General features: G+C 35.4%; 1 protein-coding gene across 4 annotated transcripts in view; it reads left to right on the forward strand.

Moving 5' to 3' along the window:
* RNGTT (RNA guanylyltransferase and 5'-phosphatase) overlaps positions 1 to 20,599 on the forward strand; it is a 197,543-nt gene that overhangs the window by 62,300 nt on the left and 114,644 nt on the right. For all 4 annotated transcript variants that reach the window (XM_026084500.1, XM_026084499.1, XM_026084501.1 and 1 more), the window contains 2 exons: positions 1,251 to 1,322; positions 18,830 to 18,994. In XM_026084500.1, coding sequence (XP_025940285.1) covers positions 1,251 to 1,322; positions 18,830 to 18,994 — 237 coding nt within the window. The remainder of the gene's footprint in view (positions 1 to 1,250; positions 1,323 to 18,829; positions 18,995 to 20,599) is intronic.

Here is a 20,599-nt window from a genome sequence, read left to right on the forward strand (position 1 = left end):
TATTTGACAGAATCTATGACTAAATGATTTTTAGAGTTAAGAATAAGATATTGTAATATTTCAAAGGAGTATTTTTCACTCATTGAATTAAATTATACTGAGAATCTTGTTTTGCCTCACTTTGTAGAAGTAATGGATTCTAAGAGAGGTTAAAAAGTTATAAATGTAAAAATGCTACTGACCTAACAAGAAATAAATTTGATTTCTCTTTTGGGTTAATTGTCAAGCTCATAATCTTGTTCTCCTCATGTGATAGTGAAATATTTTTACCTTTTCCTTCTGTTTCATGTCGTATGTGTAAATTTGGAATTTTACTTTGTTATCAGCAGCAAAAAATCTTAGCTGGCACAGATTTCCTATTATCCAAGACTCTGAAGGGGGAGCGGGGGGAGTTTGCTTGCATTTAGAGAAGGGAATATTTCAGAATTGTCTGTGACGATGATTTACTGCAGTTAGCTGTTACCATTTTCARTCATGACTAATTCCTATCAAACAATCATTTTTATGTTGAATTCATATAATAGCAAGTCTGAGTTACAGATGTAAGTATCAGCATGTAAGATGTATGTGTATTTGTAACATAATTTCAGGAAACACTTTTGTGTTTGTATGTTGATAGTTAATAGACTCTGTCCTTGCAGGCATATTTTCAAGACATATTACCAGTATATATTGAATTTTAAATAATTTCATGTGATGTAGCTATTGTGTGTGATATTTACATTTGAAGGAATCCTACTGCTTAGTCACAATGCAACATTCAAGCAAATTGTAGTTTTTACTGTTGCTTAGAACATGTTTATGTTAAAAGATGAAATCTGAACATACAAAATGGACATTAATGCTTGCTCTTTACTTCATTGCTGTTGTACTTGCTTGTTGTAGGGGAGATTTCCAAAAGTCCTTACTTAACTAATCACAGTTTTTACTGAGATTTTTAATAAAAAATTTATTCACTCAAGAAAGGTAAAGATTTTGAAAGCTGTGCAGAAAGTCATGTATAAATGTTGCAGATCAGAATGTGGACTCTCAGTACAGCTCTCTGGATTTTTTATTGAATGCTTCATGAGAAGCATTTAACACCATAATATTATTTTTATAATCTTGATCTGTTGTTAAATTTTTTTTGTAATAAAGATGTGGCCAGTGCTTGATTACATAATKCTTACAGGTATATGCACAGGTAGAAATGTGTTGACATTCCTTTATATTCATGAAATAAACATAAATGTCATCTCTTTTCTTTTAAGGAAATGATCATCGACAAGGTTAATGGACAGGTTGTCCCTCGGTACTTGATATATGACATTATTAAATTTAATGTAAGTACTTTTTCAGTTTTACTGCATTTAACATTAGTTATGATTCACATTTCTATTCAATTTTATTTGTATAATTAAGAAATTTATAGTAAGTTTAAACACCAAAAGTGTTTGGATATTGTGTAGCTTGATAGCAAGCAGTGCATCAGAATTAAGATTGAAAGCATCTTTATAGTAGATACTGATTTATTTCCACCTTCTCAAGAAGAGGTGGTGGTTTGAAAAGGTCTGCTAAACACTGTTTTAAAAATGTCCGTTTCTAGAGTATGTTTGAGCATATTTGAACATAGTTTAGGTCTTAGCAATAGTAAGTCAGACTTTTTTCTGCAATGTAAAACTGACTATTAGATAAGCAGTTCAGTTACAGCCTGGGCACAGTTTGAAATTCTGACATTTTTTGCAATGCCAAGGAGCAGAAAAGTTTCGTACACATGTAGTTGTCTTATTTTCTCATAGTTTGACTGGAATGGATAGGAAGTAAGAGCAAGTTTTTGGCATTATTTCATATAATGAACCTGTTATTCCAAAATCAGTGCAGAAGCCACTGCATGAGCATGGAATTATCTCTCTGGAACAGATGGTCTAGCTGGCGTGGTCTTCCTAATCTAGGTGTCTGGTAGGTGAACCTATATTGCAATAATGACAGTTATCTTTTATGTAGATAGGGAAATTGAGAGGGAATGGAAGGGGATGGAGAAGTTAGCCTGTAAGTGGTATATATGTTCCCAGAGCATCACAGTGCTTCTTGTTAGGCTACTCCATCACCTCTTTCTCAAATTTCTCTTTGAAACCAGGCGATTGGCCCTCTATTAGGTGCTCAATAGCAGATTCTCCTGTTTACACAGGTTCTAGGGCAAATAGGTAAGGAAGAAACATACTATGGGAGTTGTGGGCAAGGAGGAGCCTTTGCTGACAGCTGGGAAGGAAGTCTGTACGCTCACAGTAGAGTGGTTTAAAAAAATAGAAAAAGAAAACATGCAAGAGCCCTCCAGTCACTTTCCAATCTTTACTACATTTGAAAGCTGCTTTAAAGAAAAGTTGTTCATTCTCCTTCTCCATGTTGTTTATTTCTTGTTAATTTCCCCCCTGAAATATACACGGAATTTTGAGTTGATGAGGGGTCTTACAGCATGGTCTCCTAGCTTATTTAAAGCAATAACCTTGACAAAGTGTTTCACTCGTCAACCCTTACTATAAAATAAATTTTCTAGTGATCGGTCTGTTATGTCTAAGTCAGAGAATATGTCCTTTAGGAAGGATCGATTTAACCATATATATTTCTTAAACTATTTAAAATAATTTTGTGAAAACAGAATGTGTTAAATTTAGTCACTAGAGCTGTGACTAAATAGTTCATGGAATAACACTGTAGTATCTGTTAATGTTTCTGGAAATATGGAATTATTGTTTTAGTCTTCCTGACAGGACAAACATTACTACTAAGATGCAATGCATTTCAGAATTCTTAAACTATTGTTGACTCTTCTAGACTTCAGTAAGGTACTATTCAGCTCAAGTAGGTCACTCAGTGTAAGGGGGAATTGCAGAATTAGGTCTTTGAAAATTACTATTCTGTGCAGTATAGCCATACTGTGAATTAGAACAGCTACTGTTTATATCATTCTGGCTATCTACTTTTAAAAGTACTTTAAAAAGACTTTGTGGGCATACATGTTAAATTAAGTTTATTGTTAATGCATTCTAATTGCTGAATCTTGATGAATTTTTTTTTTTTTTTTAACCTCTTCTAAGAGTAGGTGGTAGTTTCCTGGATCTTTCTATGGTTTAGACTTTTCAATAAGCAAAAATTCTTTGTAGAATTCTGAAAAATATGATCTTTTATAATAATTCCTGGGTTCTCATTTGTCCTCTACATTTTTTTCACTTGTCCCTCCACCTGCCATTCCACATTTATTTTCCTTCATGTCGTCATAGTTCTTGTCTCTGATCTTACTCTGTGTCTAGCCCATCACTCACTGATATTTGTCTCCCTTTGAAAAACAAAATAAGGTAAGAGGTGAACAGTTTCCCTCTTCCTCACTTTAGGATATGCATACACTGTCTTAGCAAAATAAAGTTTTTCAAAAGTCGTAAGTATTTTGATGGAACCTGGGGGAATGAGGTGGGTGTAATAGACCCTCATATATAGCAAAGTRTTCAGACTTAACATGAAAAGTCCTGCTTGACAAACAGCAAAATGATCAGAGTGCTTTCAGAGGATTGTTAAGATTTGGAGAAAAGGGCTGTAAATGCTGTAAAGTTTTTTCAAGTTGTCCTTCCCGTCCCTGCCTTTTTTGGATGCACTGGAAATGTGAGAGAGTAATACAGCTTTAATGTCAAGGACAAATAAAGACAATGTGTGAGTACAAACAGGGCTGCAGCTGCAAGAAGTCATTAGCAGTGGTCCTACTAGAAAGATTAAAAAGCACAGCAGCTTTTAGGTTAATTTTAGAAGCTTAATTACAAAACTGGGCAAGCAAGGATATTTGGCTTGGCAAGAAGTGATTATCAGAATTTTATCAGTAAGAGAGGTAGATGTATTGAAAACCTGCAGTTGGCAAGACGGGATAAGTTCCTTGTTTAAGTTGCGTAGGTTAGATTGTGTAATTCAGCATTTTTGTAGTAGAGCTTCAAATCAAATAATTACACAAAGCATCAGTTTTGTTTCTCAGAAAGAAAGAAAAAAAAAAACCCGAACAGCCATATGACGTGCTCAAAAATTCTACATTGTTCTTTTGATCTTGAAAGCAGTTGTGTCCTCTGAAGGTAAATGGTGGAGTTGCTGAACTGACTGGCCACTGTGTAAATGAAAGGATTTCCAGCCTGCCCCCACCTCATCTTCTGTCCTGATCAGCAATCTACAAAATTATGTTAGGATGAAATGATGATTGTAGTCCTAAACAATGCGCCTGTTGCAGTGGTACTGGTTCCCCATGCTGGGCCTTATATTAGTCTATTACATTACCAATGTTTGTATCTTCGGGTTATGCTCTGGCCTACCTATTAAAGTGTCAGCATATGAGTGACAAGCTTGAATGATGGTTCAAACACTTTCGAAAATCCCAAATTCAAAAGCAGAGCATACTCCTGAGAGGAGCAAAAGCTACTCTGGGTGGAAAGCTATAAGCATATTCAGCGTACAGCACAAGAATGTAGCCTTGATTTGAAGGGAGGAACCCAGAATGCACACGGTCAACATGCACGTAAAAGCAGAGAACTGAACTTTGGCATATAGGGGCCAAAGGAATCTTTAAGAAAAAAAGCAAAATTCAGAAAATGCAATAATATTTAAAGTGCCAATGCTTTAGTATGGGTTGTTTGTCCTATGAGGCATCATATTAGATCACTGTTAACAAAGTTGGGTAGCTCTGGGACCCAAACTTGCCCTTGCCCTTTCTGAGCAGTGACTCAGCATACTCTGCTGTTAGAGATGCTAGATTGCATTTGAGGAAATGTGAATATGAACCCCACCATAAACACCTTTGTCTGCAAAACCAAACCTCATGTTTAGTTAGATATAGTGAACCAGAGATACTTTCAGGTGACCTCATTCTCAAATGCTGACCCTATTTTGCCTGCACACCATCCCATACTAGCTAAACGTTGCAATTTCTTTTGGCTTTGTCAAGAAGATTGCTTCTGAAATATTGCATTCACAAATTTCACACCGAGTCCCAAACACTTATGTGAACTATTAATACTGATGAGAATTTGTGTTAGGATGACCGGTACTAATACAAAAATACAGAAGTTAGTACTAAAATAAGGCAATATATAGTTCTTTTACAGAATATATTGTGTATTTGTACTAAGATTTAAGTCAACTTGTGCCCCTTGGGATGGCTTTAAATAGTACAGTGAAGGCTGTTAACATGCATACAGAAAAATCATGGAATTAAAATTTTAGACCACAGCAAAATAATAGCATATAATTTTAAATTTCTAAATGCCATTTACTGTAATATGACTTTGAACTATTCTCGGTATTTTCAGCCAGCACTATTGTCATGCTTCAAAACTGGGATGCACTCTGTACTTGTATTTTAGTTCTTCATTYTCTTGTTTTGAGGCGTTTAAGTATTCTTACAATTGATGTTTGGAAATATATCAGGTGATGCAGGGCAACCTTATCTCTGTTGTATGCCATAGTTTTATGGCTTTTAACAAGGGAACATAAAAGGCTGAAGGCTGATACCTGAATGAAAACCACAGAGCTTAGCCTGACTTCTCTGTCGGTAAGGTCACAGAATACTATGACCACAGTTTCCTTTATGAGCAGTAGTGAAAATTCTATAGAGATGGCACATTTATTTTTAAAGCTGTACACAGTTTCAGCCTTAAAAAAAACAAAAGTCCAAACCAAGAAAACTATAAATAGCTGTGTTCAAATTGTCTCTTACAACTTTGTGCCATTTTGAAGTTAACTATTTAAGAAACAAATGTTGATTTGAGATTTAAGAGCAGCAGCTGTCAGCCAGTAATGGACTAGCTGGGAGTAAAAATAAGGTTTTCCACTTCATGTGCAATATGGTGATCCAGGAGAACATCATGGAATCATGGAGTCAGTGTCTCAGTACATCGTGGTGTCTTTCTTCAGGCATTGTCAGCATTTCATTTGAGCACGTCCAAGAGAAGGCAAAGAAGGTAAAGTAAAGCTGAAGTGGTCATCAGGAGAGAATAACAGAAACTTTACAGGAACTAGAGGCTATATAAACAAATGAAAGAGAATACTGAGGGAGAGTAGAAAAAGACCTGCCTTTTAAAAGTTTTGATCACATTGTCATCAGTGAAACTTCTTGTTACTTAGCTTTTACTTCAGTGTTGCTATGATGTGTCTGGAATAAACTACAGCAGGCTTCTAGAAAGAAGTGAAGGAAACAGAGAAAATAGATTGTGGTTGAAATATACTCTGAACATTTGGCTTCAGATGTCTAGACAGAAAAAATATTAGGAAGAAGGAAAAATAAAAATTTGGTTTCTATGATTGGGAGAGATCTGTACAGGAATTCTTAGGGGATGCAAGCAATCCTCYTCGGCTGCCTGCTTCCATGATAAATTTTATATTGAATTTTGATGCTTATCACCTGTAGCTGCTGAAAAAATTGTAGTCTTCAGGGATGCTTATGGAACACTTTGATTTCTTACCTCTTTAATCACTGTTTCTATGACATCTCTAGAAGCTTGTGGTAATGCATTCCATTGTGTTACAAGGGATGCCTGTGTCGAAAAACAAATGATTCTTTAGGAGATTAAAAAAATAACTTTACTGTTATTTTCTTCTATCTGAATACAACCTTAATTGTTATTAATAGTTATTCAAACTATGACATTGCCATATTACTGCTTTCATCTTGCATGCTAAAATGAAATTCATAGAAAGGAAGATATACGCAAGTAGAATAAAGTCAACCTTGCAACCTTAGCTCTTTGAGGAAACCCAGAGCAATCCCTGTATTTTTTCCTGCTTCACTTGGTTCTTTTGGTTCATATATAAAATATATATATGAACCAAAATTTTATATATTTACATATATAGAATCATCTTGCAAACTTCATCCTAGGAGGCTACACTTATACTAGTAAATTAAACTGCAAGGGATAGGGTCCAGGTACTGAAACTTGTTCCTCTTTTAAGTAGTTAGAATGATCTCTGGCACAGTCTTGGCCCTGGCTGGCTAGTGTCCTTCAAACAATTCCCAGGAACAGTTCAAGAGTTAGCAGAGCTCAGGGACTGTTCTTAGCAGGCATTTTGAGATGTTGCCATCCTCTTTTGGAGAGTAAGAGAGTTTAATAGTATGAACATGATCAGACTGCCAAATGGCTTCAGGGCAGCGTTCAGTTAACCAGTGTAAATGTACCTTAGGTGTCTTCTGGTTCCCAAATGTTGAGCTCAACCTCTCTGAAGTTCAGAAAGTGCTGTTTTGTGAAGTGTCAGGTATTCTGCCATTCATGCGCCTTTAGGGGTGTATGGTAGAGGACAAGAAGGCTCCTTACATTGAAAAGAAGAGAGGAAATAAGGTGGAATAAGAAACAGTAGTATATCATGAAATATGGAAGAGTTGTGTTATGGAGGGTGAAAGAAGCATCAAAAACTAATTTGTCACTTCTGCTTGTCTATGGAGATGATGTCACTATCATGTCAAGTCTTGTGTCCAGCATGTGAAATGTTTCTAGAAGTAGAAAATAATTGTTTCAGTTATCTTTCAAGGCAAGGTAAATAGAATTTTTTCTAAGAATCTTTTTCTCACTGGAAAATGACATATTATTTCTTATAAGTGCATGTATTTATTTGGCTTTTAAAATCCTAATTGAGGTTGTTTGTCCATTTTTGTCACTGGTTATGTATGCACTCTCATTTCATGCATGAAATCCGGATTTTTCATATACCTCTGAAGGCTAACAGCGCACAAAATCCCTTATTGTTTTTACACTTATTGAGTACAGAGCTAAATCCCTGCAATGCCTGTTACTTTTCAGCTTCCTGATTTGGGTGTGTATGTAATTGAGTACATCTTGATAGTAGCTGTAGTTGTATAGCATTACCTCTTTAATCCAAATAGTTAATGAAAAATTCAGATTTGGTAGGTTATTCTAGTGTAAGAGAGGAAGCTGAGAATAGAATAATTAACAGTCCTAGAAGTAAATAAAAGTAAATTCAAGTCCCTGTTCATCAGAAGCAATCTACAAAAGGAAATGTCTTCATTCGGCAGTCAATTTTGAGCTCTTCATGAGAAACCTTACTTGGAGAAGCTTTTTCTTAGATCTCTATGCAGTAGCTACATATAGGTGTGTAAACACTACAGCTAAGCAACTATTTTTTTCCTTAGCAAAGTAATAAAAAGTAAAATTGGCATAATGTGGGATCTAATTAATGCATTCTTAGCAGAGAAACTGAAAATGAATAGTACTTTCCTTTTCCTTTCTAACCCTGGCCTTTAAAATTTTTAAATTCTAGCCAAGATTTCATGAGAGCAGATTGCAATGGTAAGAATAGACTGAATGCTTGAARGGAAGATGATGATAATTTTAATGTTTGGGAAGGAGATAACATTTTGCTTGAGTTTCCTTAAATTTTGTGCTTAAAATGTAATATTTAACATCAGAATTTCTTTGGTTGTCAATATGCATAACGATGTAGTTGCTATGAAATAAAATTTGTCGTTGTAAACAGATATTCTGGTTATAAATCCTGCCCACAGCTATTGCATTCATTGAATTCATGCATGAAAAATTTTGTTTAAAATCCCTGTAAAATACTACCATGTCTGACTTTTCCATTATAAACCTCATTTTAAAGTGATTTAAAGCTCACAGTATATGCTGTCTCTCATTTATTAGTCTATTAACCTTACCTAAGAATATACTGTGAAAATTTTGAGGGCACAATTCGAAAAAGCAAATTTAATTGCAGATTTTTTTCTCTTTACAAATGTATCTGACTACCAATGACCCTCCCCTCTTACTTTTAATTCTGAGGTTCTTTCTCAAATGATATCACTTTAAAATACAGGTTTAAAATGTTTTTGCTACTAACAGTACCCTGAAAAATGAAGATGCTGTGTATATGTTTAGTCTTGCATCCTTTGTATTAATTATGTTGTGCTGAGACATACTTAACAAGTGCCCAAATGTTTTTAACAGTGAGGTTACCTTGCATTATGGTCTGAAAATCTTAATATTTCTTTTTCTTCTATCATGGCTAAGAGCTGTCAGGTAAATGAAATACAGAGCATCTACTCAACTAATTATGTAGGATAAATTGTACCTCACCCTTGCTTTCTGGTGTAACACTGGAAAAGATATGTTATGGTTGCTTGTAGCTGCAGTGCTCTGACACCTTAATTCCAGAACCTGTCAGCTACTTCATGCTTGAATTCATGGGGTTACACAGCTGCCAGCTCCACTGCTTTCTTCTCTCCTCCTCCGATTTTTATAGTGCGGTTTGTTAGATGATGATTAGAGAGCAGGGCCAGCTTGGCTCGGTAAACCTATATGTTGTAGTATGCTCTAGCATTCTTTAGGCTGTAGGAATAGGATAATGTTACAGAATAGAGAGGGCAACAAATAGTGGGCTAGGAGATCTTATAAGACAGAGAATCCACACTGAATAAGAGGCTGATGGTGCAGAAGCTTTCAGGGCTATGAAGACAGGACAGAAATGTATTTTAGCTAGTTGTCTTTTTCAAAGTCTTACCTCTGTTGATCATCTTTTATTTATTCTCAAAAAATGGACTTGTATGTCCAGTCAGCAAAATGTGCAAGTCTTCTCACCTGTTCCCTAAACTTTCCTCCCTGTTGCTCCTCATGCTTCAGAAAAGTGCATAGGCAACTGAAAACTTGCGTTGTTATGCACTTTTGCATCCCTCTTTAAAACTTTTGCTGTGAGGCCTACAAAAAGTAAATTATTGAAAAGTAATACTTTTAATAATTTACTTTTGTTAAAAAAGTAAATTATTGAGAAAGAGGATGTGACCAGACTCTTCTCAGCGGTGCCCAGCGACAGGACAMGAGGCAACGGGCACAAACTGAAACACAGGCAGTTCCATCTGAACATGAGGAAAAACTTCTTCACTGTGAGGGTGCCAGAGCACTGGAACAGGTTGCCCAGAGAGGTTGTAGAGTCTCCTTCTCTGGAGATATTCAAAACCTGCCTGGACACAATCCTGAGCAACGTGCTCTAGGTGACCCTGCTTGAGCAGGGGGGTTGGACTAGATGATCTCCAGAGGTCCCTTCTAACCTCAACCGTTCTGTGATTCTGTGAGTCTGTGATTGCTGAGTTTTATAGCTAGTGAATGCTGAACAGGATAGTTTTGGTGTTTTCTTGTTTCTCGTACTGTATTTTTTTTATCTAAGCTGCTTGTTGTGGGGAAGCAGTCTTTTACAGTGTGATGAGTCTGAAGGATGACAGCTTTACYTGCTGATTTGATTGTTTGAAAAATGCAGCCGATTTCTTCCTTTGCCCTGCACCTCTGAGTTAGATCCTCCTTTTCCCAACCTCAGGGGCACTACAAACTGGAGTGAAGGTAGTTTGTTTCTCCCATTTGACAAAACAGAGGATGCTTAATGGGATGTTATTTAAAAGCAAAGGGACTGCATTCGAATTTTGTCATGTCTTGTTATTTCCCAGAGGTGAGTGTTTCCATACCTTAATATGAAGTGTGCCTCACGAGAGCCTTTTGAATAGCAGATTACCACCAGTGTAATTGTCAGGAGGAGAGACACAGTGTTGCTCCTGGGGGAGATACAAGCAGACAAGTAGTTCTCCAGGAACAGCTGTAGAAGTTGTCATGATGTTAAATCTGTTATATTTTCAGGCACTTGGGTTATATAAGTTTTACTCTTATTTATTGTGACGTGACGCTTTTTCAGCAAACCATAGTGAGACCTGAATGTTTAAGTTGCATTATACATGGAAAGTAATATTGAAATATTTCAAACCTTATACAACTCAGAGAAGAAAGTCCACATGCTTTTTGTTCTTGGAGTGTTTCTTTAAAGAGCTTTTCTTACTATTTTTACTAAATTCTGTGTTTTCTACTTCTGGTACTTCTAGCCTATAAAATCACTTTTGTTTATTTATTTATTTAACCTTTTTATTGTTGTGTTAGGGACTGTGATATCTGATTGAATGAAAGTCTCTCCATCTCCTTGCAGTTTGTGATAACCAGTACCATAGGAACTGCCAAGTGGAACTGGACCTAACTTCTGTCTCAGTCAAATACTTGAATCTTCTCAAAAATCTGGCAGTGGTCACAACTGAAGTGCAAAGTGTGAAAAACTTTACAGGGGGGCAGGTCATTGCCAGGCCTTAGGAGAGTGGACATGGAGGCTAACACCGGGCTTTTTGTCCAGCATATTTGAAAAAAAGGAAAGAGTATAATGTTACTTTTAAGAGTTTATACATCAAAATAGGCAAAACAGAGGATGACTGATGAGATATTATAGGAAACCAAAGGCAGAATATTCAAATTTTGTCATATCTTATTTCCCTAGCTTAGCTTTAATTCTTCCCATTCTACACTTAACCCATCCCTAATATTTCATATTGTCAGCTTTCTCTGTATCTTGCCATCCCATCTCTTTCCTTTTATGAGGGGTTACATCAAAAAAGAACTAAAGAAAAAAAATCAGAGTTAATCAGAAGGATTTACCAAATCTAAAATAACCAAATAATTTAGGACAGAATTTATGAAGGTGAAAGCAGGACCTCTCTAATAGCTTCTATTTTATCTTCAATGTATTCTGATAACTTGAATGACTTTTATGGTCTAGTGTAGGACTTGTGGGAGGAAAGGATATGAAGGCCATATTTTCATTCTGTTTAGATTATTTCTCTTATTTAGAAGAGATATGAAGTAAAATGCCACTTTTCTTTTGAAATAAATGCAATAGCAATTATTCAGTATTATTTATTTGTAAACTAGTAATGCAAACAATGAGCTAGATACCACAGAGACAAAAAGATTGTGTACTTACGTTTTTTTAAATTCTTCAATAATAATAATAAAAAAATCTATTATAAGCAGCTACTTATGTTTTAGTTCTGTCATGGTTTATGAAAAGTATGTGGTTCCCTCTAAGACAGCATTTGCAAACCAGTGCTAATTATTGCTTGATTTCCTAAACCCCCCTCTCCCCCACTGGCACTTTACACTTACTATAACAGCCTTATTTTAAATACTATAAAATGATTACCTTCCTGAAGAATCAGTGCCTAGGTAGCAATATCAAACACTTGAGCTGTATAAGTAGATTTCATGACCCAGATTCTTCAGAAAAAGTATCACRTGACATAGTGAATATGAAGCAAGGATAAACCACAATCTTTTCAAGTATGAAAGATCCTGAATAATGTGTCTAAGATGTTGGGATTTTCCTATGGTCCTTTAACTCACTGGAATGATAATTCTTCATCATAAGGACAGCACTGTAAAAGGCAACAATAACTATTCTCATGAAAAGTTACTGTGAAAGGAAGGAAAAGAGTATGAGGGGGCAGAAGAAGAAAATACTGGGGAAGGAGGAGGTTGACAAGAGGAGAACTGAACCATCTAATAGCTGTAGCTGGTTGCCTCCATATTACATGCAACAATAGCACTAGCAAAAATGGCAAGGAAAAAAATAGAAGCAGTAAAGCCCTGTGTTCAATATTTTACTTTGTAGGTAGCCTAAATTCAGTGCCAAATAAATTCTTTAAATATATATTCACATGGGAAGACCACATGCAATCTTCTTGTGTGTAAACATCCAATGATGATGGAGAATCTACTGTACACTTGCGGATTATTAGAATTATGACTTTTAGTTCTGTAGTTAAAAATGGGAAGTTGACCTATTCCGTAGATTACTTGAGGGAGGCAACCAGTCTAGACAGAACATCATTCCTGTTGTTTTTAGTTGTTTACAGAGCAGTAAAATCCACAGATTGAATTTTGTTTTTGAAGACTCGGAAAGATTTATAAGGATTATAAGGATTCCAAATGAACCCGCTGTATATGCAGTTAAACAATGAATTGGACTGTATTTTCTGTGTTCCCAGACTAACAGCTACTAAGCCGGAATTATCAGGTCTTTTGGTGCCTGGTTAGAGCTTGTTTTCAAAAGAGGTGGTTCAGGCATCCATCCACTGTAGATGCCAGTTTCCATAAGTCTGCCTCTTTATTGCACACCGTTAACAGTATTATATTTCAGTCACTTAGATGATCACAAATACTCTGCCTTATATACATTACTTTAACACTTGTGAAGTGTACTACGTGTCCTCTTGCAGTTGTAGGCTTTGTTTTTTTTATCTTGCATTCATATTTTGTTTTGAACAATCCAAGAAGGAAGAAAGTGGGGAAGGGAACAATGTTAGTGGTACAATCTACATTTTCTGGTTTTATCTTATCTGTTTAGTCACAGTTCTGAATGTCATGCTATTTCCTTAAAGTCATGTTTGCTAATAAACAATGTGTTCAGTTACAGTTATATGTTCTGTTAGGCCTTGGCCTTTATGCTTGGGTTATAAGCTTCTTTCTTTTGTTTATTCATACATATTTGAATTTATTTTCAGTGAGGTTTTCTTTTTCAAAAAAGGAAATGCAAATAATTCAATACTTGTCTTAAGTATTCCTTTTAGTAGGTCTGACTCCCCAAACCATTTTTGGTCTGTGGTAAATCAGTGCAATACCCCATTGTATAAACTGACAAGATATAAATAGTAATTATGTTTCTGCAGCACACTGGTTGAATTGTTACAATTGAAACAATATTTCACATGCTGTACCTCACTGATGCCAAGATAAATTCTAGAAAACATATTGCAACTACTAAATTCCTTGCCATTAACATGTCTGTTTTGAATATTTGAGTGATTGAAGTTAGAAAACACAAATTTTAAATTGTATTTTCAGGTTATAATGGTTGTGTTGCCTTTTGTCTTTTAGAAATGAAAAATTTAAGGGTCATAATTCTACAACATTTTTCATTTCTCTAGTGTTTTACTTTTCATCCTGCTTTAAAAAGAAATCTTCAGAAATGGGGGGAAAAAAAAAAGCCTGTTAAGTGATTGAATGTAGTAATAATCTTATTTGGAGAAACCAACAGCACCTTCAGATTTTTTACTTTAAAAAATATGTGCATCAGAAAAAATTGGCAGCAGTTATAAATCCACAGTCGAAAGAAATATGTGCTAGACCATTAATATAAAATGCAAAATATTAGGCGAGAAAGAACTAATAATGGGCTTTCGCTGGAAATGCAGATGTCAGCTGTGGATGCCTTGATTGTCAATAATAATGCTAAACATAGGGTAGAATATCAGCCTGTGCTTTATTCTTTATTCTTCTCTCAAAATCATTAAAGCTAAGACAGTTGTGACATAAGTTCTGTTATGGCTCAATAAGTGAAGATGTGTATGGAACGTATATGCATGTATGTACTGAATTATTCATGTTTAAGGTACTGCTTTGGGGAATCAAATGGAATGTGCTTTGCTGGCAGTTAGACTTCAAACCATATCTCATGGAAGAAGAGAATAAATATGCTTAATTTATCCTAAACCAAGCTAGTTATCAAGCTAGTGTACATAGACCCAGACAGTTGTTTATTATAGTTGCATCTGGCAGAAGCCAGGTAACTATCAGTTTCTTTTAGAGAGTGTTTTTATGGGATTTAGCATACACTTGCATACCCCGCTTTATCTGTGCCACGTCAATCTAAGTAAAAGACTTTCCATAGTATATTTAAGACTTGCCAGATTTCCTGAGCTGTGGCCACAAGGCCTGCCTTGGAGGTAGGGGGAAGGGAGACTTAAAATTGGAGGATGACAGTGGCTCCTCAGAGGTGCTTTTCCCCTTTCCAAAAGAGAGGGGCCTGAGCTGGGCATGCAACAGGGTTCCTGTTATCTTGTGAAACCCATCTCAGCAGTTCCTGCTGCCTTACTTTTATTTAATGACCTGAGATTTGTATCACTCACGAGCCTTCGCAGCCAAATGGAGCTGTGAAGCTACAGTTTGGCCACCTCTGATGTACCTGAACAGCACAGGCTGACACTGGACCAAACTTTCTCTCTCAGCATCCATCCTGAAGAATCCTGTTGGGACTGAGATTTTTTTTTTCCTTTTAGCTCATTTCATCAAATAAACTGCCTTTTTTATTTTTATCTTTTTATTTTTAAAATTTTTTGGACAGTAGATACTAAATGAGCTGTAGACTGTGTCTCTTAGTATATTTAAACATATTTCTTTTGTGGTACACTAGGTTCTTGCGTGACTTACTGTGTATGAGTTCAGTTAGTGAGCTCATCTGAACTATAGTAAGTTCAAATTTTGAAGAGTTCAATGCTMTATAGATTTGAAAGCTGTCAGGCTTAAAATCTATTTCATTAGAGATTTCATTTTACATTTTGAGTATTTGTGGAGGAGTGTGTTTAAAATCAAAACTGTATTTTTTAAATGTCACATCTGCTGCTTTATGCTGTGAGCTCTTAGTACAATGCACGAAGTTTCAACAGGTGAAGAAAATTCAGCTAATCTAGCAAAAGATGTTGTTTCAACAGATGACTGTTCTCTCTTGAGGCTTGTCTAAATGATATTTTGCTTTAGAAGAAGTTTTAATTACTGTAAGTGAGAGAGGAGTTTTACTTTCTAGCATAGCTAATAAAAACATGCTCCCTGTTAATTGTGTTTTACCCTATGCTAACTAACTTACTGTGGGACAAAAATGTGTAGAAAAGGAGTTACCACCTAACACACTGAAAAATCTTCAGTAATTGTGCCTTTAGGCAGTGTTGACCCTCATCCTTCTCAAAAGAGAGAAAGCTTGCATATTGAAATAAAATCTCAAATATCTCAGTGTTTAATAATATGTCTATATTGCCTAAATACTTGTGTTCAATGCCTCGAGTTAGATTATAAATGCATTGTAGTCTGTTAGTGGATGACTTATAAATGGGTGCTTTACATACTAAATAATCTCTTCCTGTTTGTGTTAATTTCTGAAAATTATTTATTGCAGCCTACATTACCCTCCTACTTTTTTGTTAAAAACTAGGATTTTGCTGCTTGAAGGTTTTAGATCTGTCTGACATAAATATATCCTGTATTAGCAACACTTTTTGTAATTATGGCCAGTTTCTAGAAAAGAAGCTTCTAAAAACTACAAAGAGAAAGCCCCCTCCCCCAATATTGTTTCTATTCAATATGTCCTTGATTTAAATTCAAAGTTATGCTAATTTTCTTACTGCTACCATCCTGTGCTTTTGGGAGAATGAAATACTCTTTAACTTTTTAGTTTACTTGACTGATGAAGAATTTGCTTGGCAGCATTATCTGTATTTTCCCATCCCATATAATCTTATGTCAGCCTAGCTCTGACCTTTATATGATGGAACCTAGTGGTAATATACCCTTCTGCTTAACAAGCTTTGAAATAAAAATATATGATTGGCAGAGCTGCAGGAAATAATTAGTTCAGAGCAGAAGTGAAAAATGAAAGGGTTATTTAAGGGAAAAGAAAGTGAATAGACTACTTTGTGGAGTATATAAGGTTGTCTGAGCTTTTATTTTAACTATTAAAGGATTGAAATAAATTTGTCACTATACTAAAACACATTTGAATGAATCACTGTAAAGAAGCTCTCTAAATATCTTTACTGTTTATTGTAGGTTCAAGTATTTGAAACATTAATTAGTTCATTTACTCTTTCAGAACTACACATAAAATGTGGCCACGTGGGAAAGCTAGTTTAGGAAAGAGAGTATGTGCACTAGGTTTTGCTCAAACTTAATTAAGGTACAGTTTATGGTATTCTTCAAAATAATAAAAAAAAAAGTATGAATGTTTCCCAGGAAAGAATTACACAGTCTTCCAGTGGTTATTACAGAGGTCAAGATGGTGGGATTTTCTGTACTTTAATTAGAAATACAAAACAAGACAAAATCAATCACTTTATAGATGAGTTCTCAAGTATGCTGTACATGGAGGCAGAAAGAATAAATTAATGTCTGGAACTGTATTTGCAGCATTTAAAATTCTCTGGATCTTGCAGCCATGTTCTGTGAAGGATGAATAAAGAATGTGCTGCTCTCCTGCTTCTCGTATTTTTCCATATTCTAATTTTCCATTCATTTAAAATATATTTTTTATTAATAACAGCTTCAACATATGCAAGGAAGGCAAAGATGGAGCTGTGCAGCCTGGCTTGACCGTCCTGCCGCTGAAGTGTCAGATGCAAGACGTTAACAACCAAATACATTTTTTTTCTTTTTCACATGCACAGATTAGTGATCAGAGCTCAGGATAGGAGGCATTTCACCTGTTTTAGTCCTGGCTTTGTACAGGATGTGCCTCCCTGGCAGGTGATGGTGGCTGTGCTGCCTCTCCTGGGGTAGATCCAAGCTGACTCGTGTAGGGAAGTGGTTGCAAGTTATTCCAAGCAGTGTGGTATAGAAATGATGAACAGTTCTTCGAACTGTTACAAGGAAAAATTGAGGACCTTTGATAGAGGTCTAGTAGGGACTTACTGCTAAGAAAGGAATCCAAGAGAAACTTAATGCCCTTCTGGGAATACGAAACGTGGAAGAGTCTGGAGAGAGGCAGTGTTATCAGTGGGGGGATTGATAAATGTGGGAAGAACTTGATTAAACTCATGTTAATCTAAAATTAGCTCTTGGTTTTTCTCTGTTCAGAAATTCTTCAGGATGTCATTTTGCCATTTAATTACTTCACGTTCTTTTTGATTGACCAGTTCTGATCCGCTTTGATCCATGCCGAGGATTGGGGCTTTTTTCTTTTTAGATGCTGTCCATTTCTCCTCTAGTTGTGTTTTATTTAGGAAATACCTGATCACTGGTTCTCCTGCTCATCTGTACAGCTGCCATTTACGATGAGAACCATGGCTGGAGGTATAACTGCTGCAGTGCCAGGATCCTGTGTTCGTTGCTTCTAACTTTTGAAAAATTCTGTAATTGAAGCTGAAGCTTTGTGGGCTTATTCTCTGTGGACCATGAAAGGGAGGGTTTTTCCAAGTTATTTCTGTGTGTGAAAGAGGTGGCAAAATGAGGGATGATCTCATTGAAATAAGTTCTGCTGCTATATTGTGCTTGAGACAATGCTAATGTATGAGTTTGGTGCCTCATTGCTCTAAAAGTGGCACACCGTATTGACTCGAACTTTAAAATTTATGTATTGCCTGTTGCTCACTTTCACTTAATGATATCTGCAGTGTGTTCTCATCGCTATCTAATGCTCAAAATGTAATAAACTCCATTATGGGTAATTATTAATGTGACAAATGTCTGTTTTGAACATTTGTATTGATCTGGTGCAATGCACCAAATGTATAAAGAACAATGTAAAGTCAGTGATTTATTTCAGATCTTGAAAGGTCAGTATACTACTGAGAATTAGAGAAAAACTTTTACTACTTTTTTTGTGGCTGCATCATAACATACTTTGTGGGTTTTTGCTGCCACTGTTTATTGGAAAATTTTCCAACTACAGCTAAATCTTTTTCTCTTCTATAACAGAAAAGCTAAGATTTACATAACTAATACTTCTTTCAAAGCATGAATATATTGCATTGGTAGCAGTGGGTTTGCTTAGCTCTGTAAATTTCATTGTTATGTTGACATTAAAAATATTATGAACAAAATAAGCTAAATCACTTCAGAGGTAAACTGTGTAGAAAAGAAGTATGTGGTTGCTGTATCCAAAGCTGCAATTAAGTAATATTTAACTTTAAACTATTTAGCTGAATTTTAAAAGGTATTTAGCTCTTATATGCTTGAATACAAATTATAGACTTCTCTTTTTCTATGAACTTTGGTTTGATTAAACCTCTTTTAACCTGAGACAAATGCTTGAAAACTAAATATTTAGCAAAAAACCTATATATTAATGATTTGATAGTATTTTGTGTATCTGTATATTTATAAACACTTTGTAAGGAAAACATCAGATTTGTTCAAATAATTTGGTAAGTATTTGTTTAAATACTTTTTTTTTTTTTTTAATTTGGCAGGGACAGCCAGTTGGAGATTGTGATTTTAATGTTCGACTTGCATGTATAGAAAAAGAGATTATATTTCCACGGCATGAAAAGATGAAGACTGGTCTTATTGACAAAGCGCAGGAGCCATTCAGTGTTCGAAACAAACCATTTTTTGACATATACACTGCAAGAAAGGTAAACTTGATTTTAGTTACTGTTTATGTTGTGGTGCTGAAGGCAGTAATGCAGTGCTGAGTAAGTTTTCCCTTAACTTTTTTTTTAGCTTTAAGCAAATTTCTCTGCAAAGCAAGTGTTCAGCAATCCTTGGCTGGGCTTTTGTAGTTGGAATTACTATTTTCCCTTATTTAAAAACTGCTGCGGCAAAGCCTAGTTTTGTCATGTTAGGTGATGACATAGAAAGTTAATAACTTAAGTCTGAAATGTCTCTGTGCTCTTGGGAATGTCTGAGAACTATTTTGTTTACACTATCCTTCTTCATAGACAAGAATATAATTTTCTTTTTGCTTCCAGTCCTGATTTGGCCATAGTATAAGAATCATGAACTGTGTTTGAACTCCCAGTTTGTGTTCAGCAATGATTACTAAGAACCCATGGTAGTTAAAGTCTCCACATTTTACTTATTAATATACTGCCCGAGGTCGTCTTAAGTAAAGTCTATGGCTTATAAATATATTAGTTCCTATCTCTCATTGTGAACTCTTTCCTTCGGTATAGAAATATCCTAACATTGTGTAAAATATTTTTATTCTCTTCTGTGAATTAAATGACCCATGGGTAATACTTCCTTCTAGAGTAACCAGTTTTCTTTTGGCGCTGCTGTTAGTAGTCCCATGTCTCATCAACATAAAACAATGAACTTCAAATTGTCTCCTTCCATTTGCTTTTGTCATTTCCTTGAGCATGTAGCAGGTAATGAGTCTTGCCCCAAGAGGAGTAATAATGGAATTTTTGACTAACCAGGTGGTGGCTGAAAACTAAATAACAGGATAAAGTTAGGCTCCAAAAAAGCCTGGCAGAGAGTAGGAGTCTTGGGAAAGTCTAAGTCATGAAAAATTTTATCAGGTGGTTATACAGATAAAGCACCATTTTGATCACTTCTTTTTATTTGTATTGTTGCATTTTTGGATTGTCAAGTTTGTATATTGTCTAACTAAGGTAGTATGACAAAATCATGAATTGAAAGTAAATTTTCATAGGGAAAAAGGCTGTTTGTCTAGAACACATTGTTTTGAGCTTGGAATTAAAAGAAACTAGAACAGAAGGAACCAATAGCTTAAAAAACTGCTTTCTTACGTAAATTTATTGTTGCTTGAAGTGTTCTGAGGTTCCAGACTATTTAACATGATTTAAAATCATAGGAAAAACAAATGCTCAGAAGCTTTCCTAGAAAAATCTGTAGGCGAAACACATCTATAAGCAAATCTCCTGCTAGTTATGTCAAATCAGTCTGTGACCTGCGTTCTGGATAAATTATGAGCTTTAAGATAAAAGGTCAAATTTTATGGAAATACATTTTTCCTTTTGTTATAGTCTGAGATTATAAAAGAAAAAATATTAATCGGTGTGCTTTTTCACATAATAATAATGGGTTCAGATTCAGAGGAAACTGTCCTGTAGTTTTTTTCCTTCTTTAGGCTATTCAGAAAATAATGAGAAGGATGGGTTTTATCTGATGAGGAACAACTAACTTCTTTTCAAGCTGAGTTTTGCAGCTTTTCAACCAATATAAATTGGATCCACTGTTTAAGTATAGAGGCATTCTGTCCTCTCGCATAAAAG

The sequence above is a fragment of the Apteryx rowi genome, unplaced genomic scaffold, assembly GCF_003343035.1.
Source record: "Apteryx rowi isolate R43461 unplaced genomic scaffold, aptRow1 scaffold_643, whole genome shotgun sequence".
NCBI classification, from domain to species: Eukaryota; Metazoa; Chordata; class Aves; order Apterygiformes; family Apterygidae; genus Apteryx; species Apteryx rowi.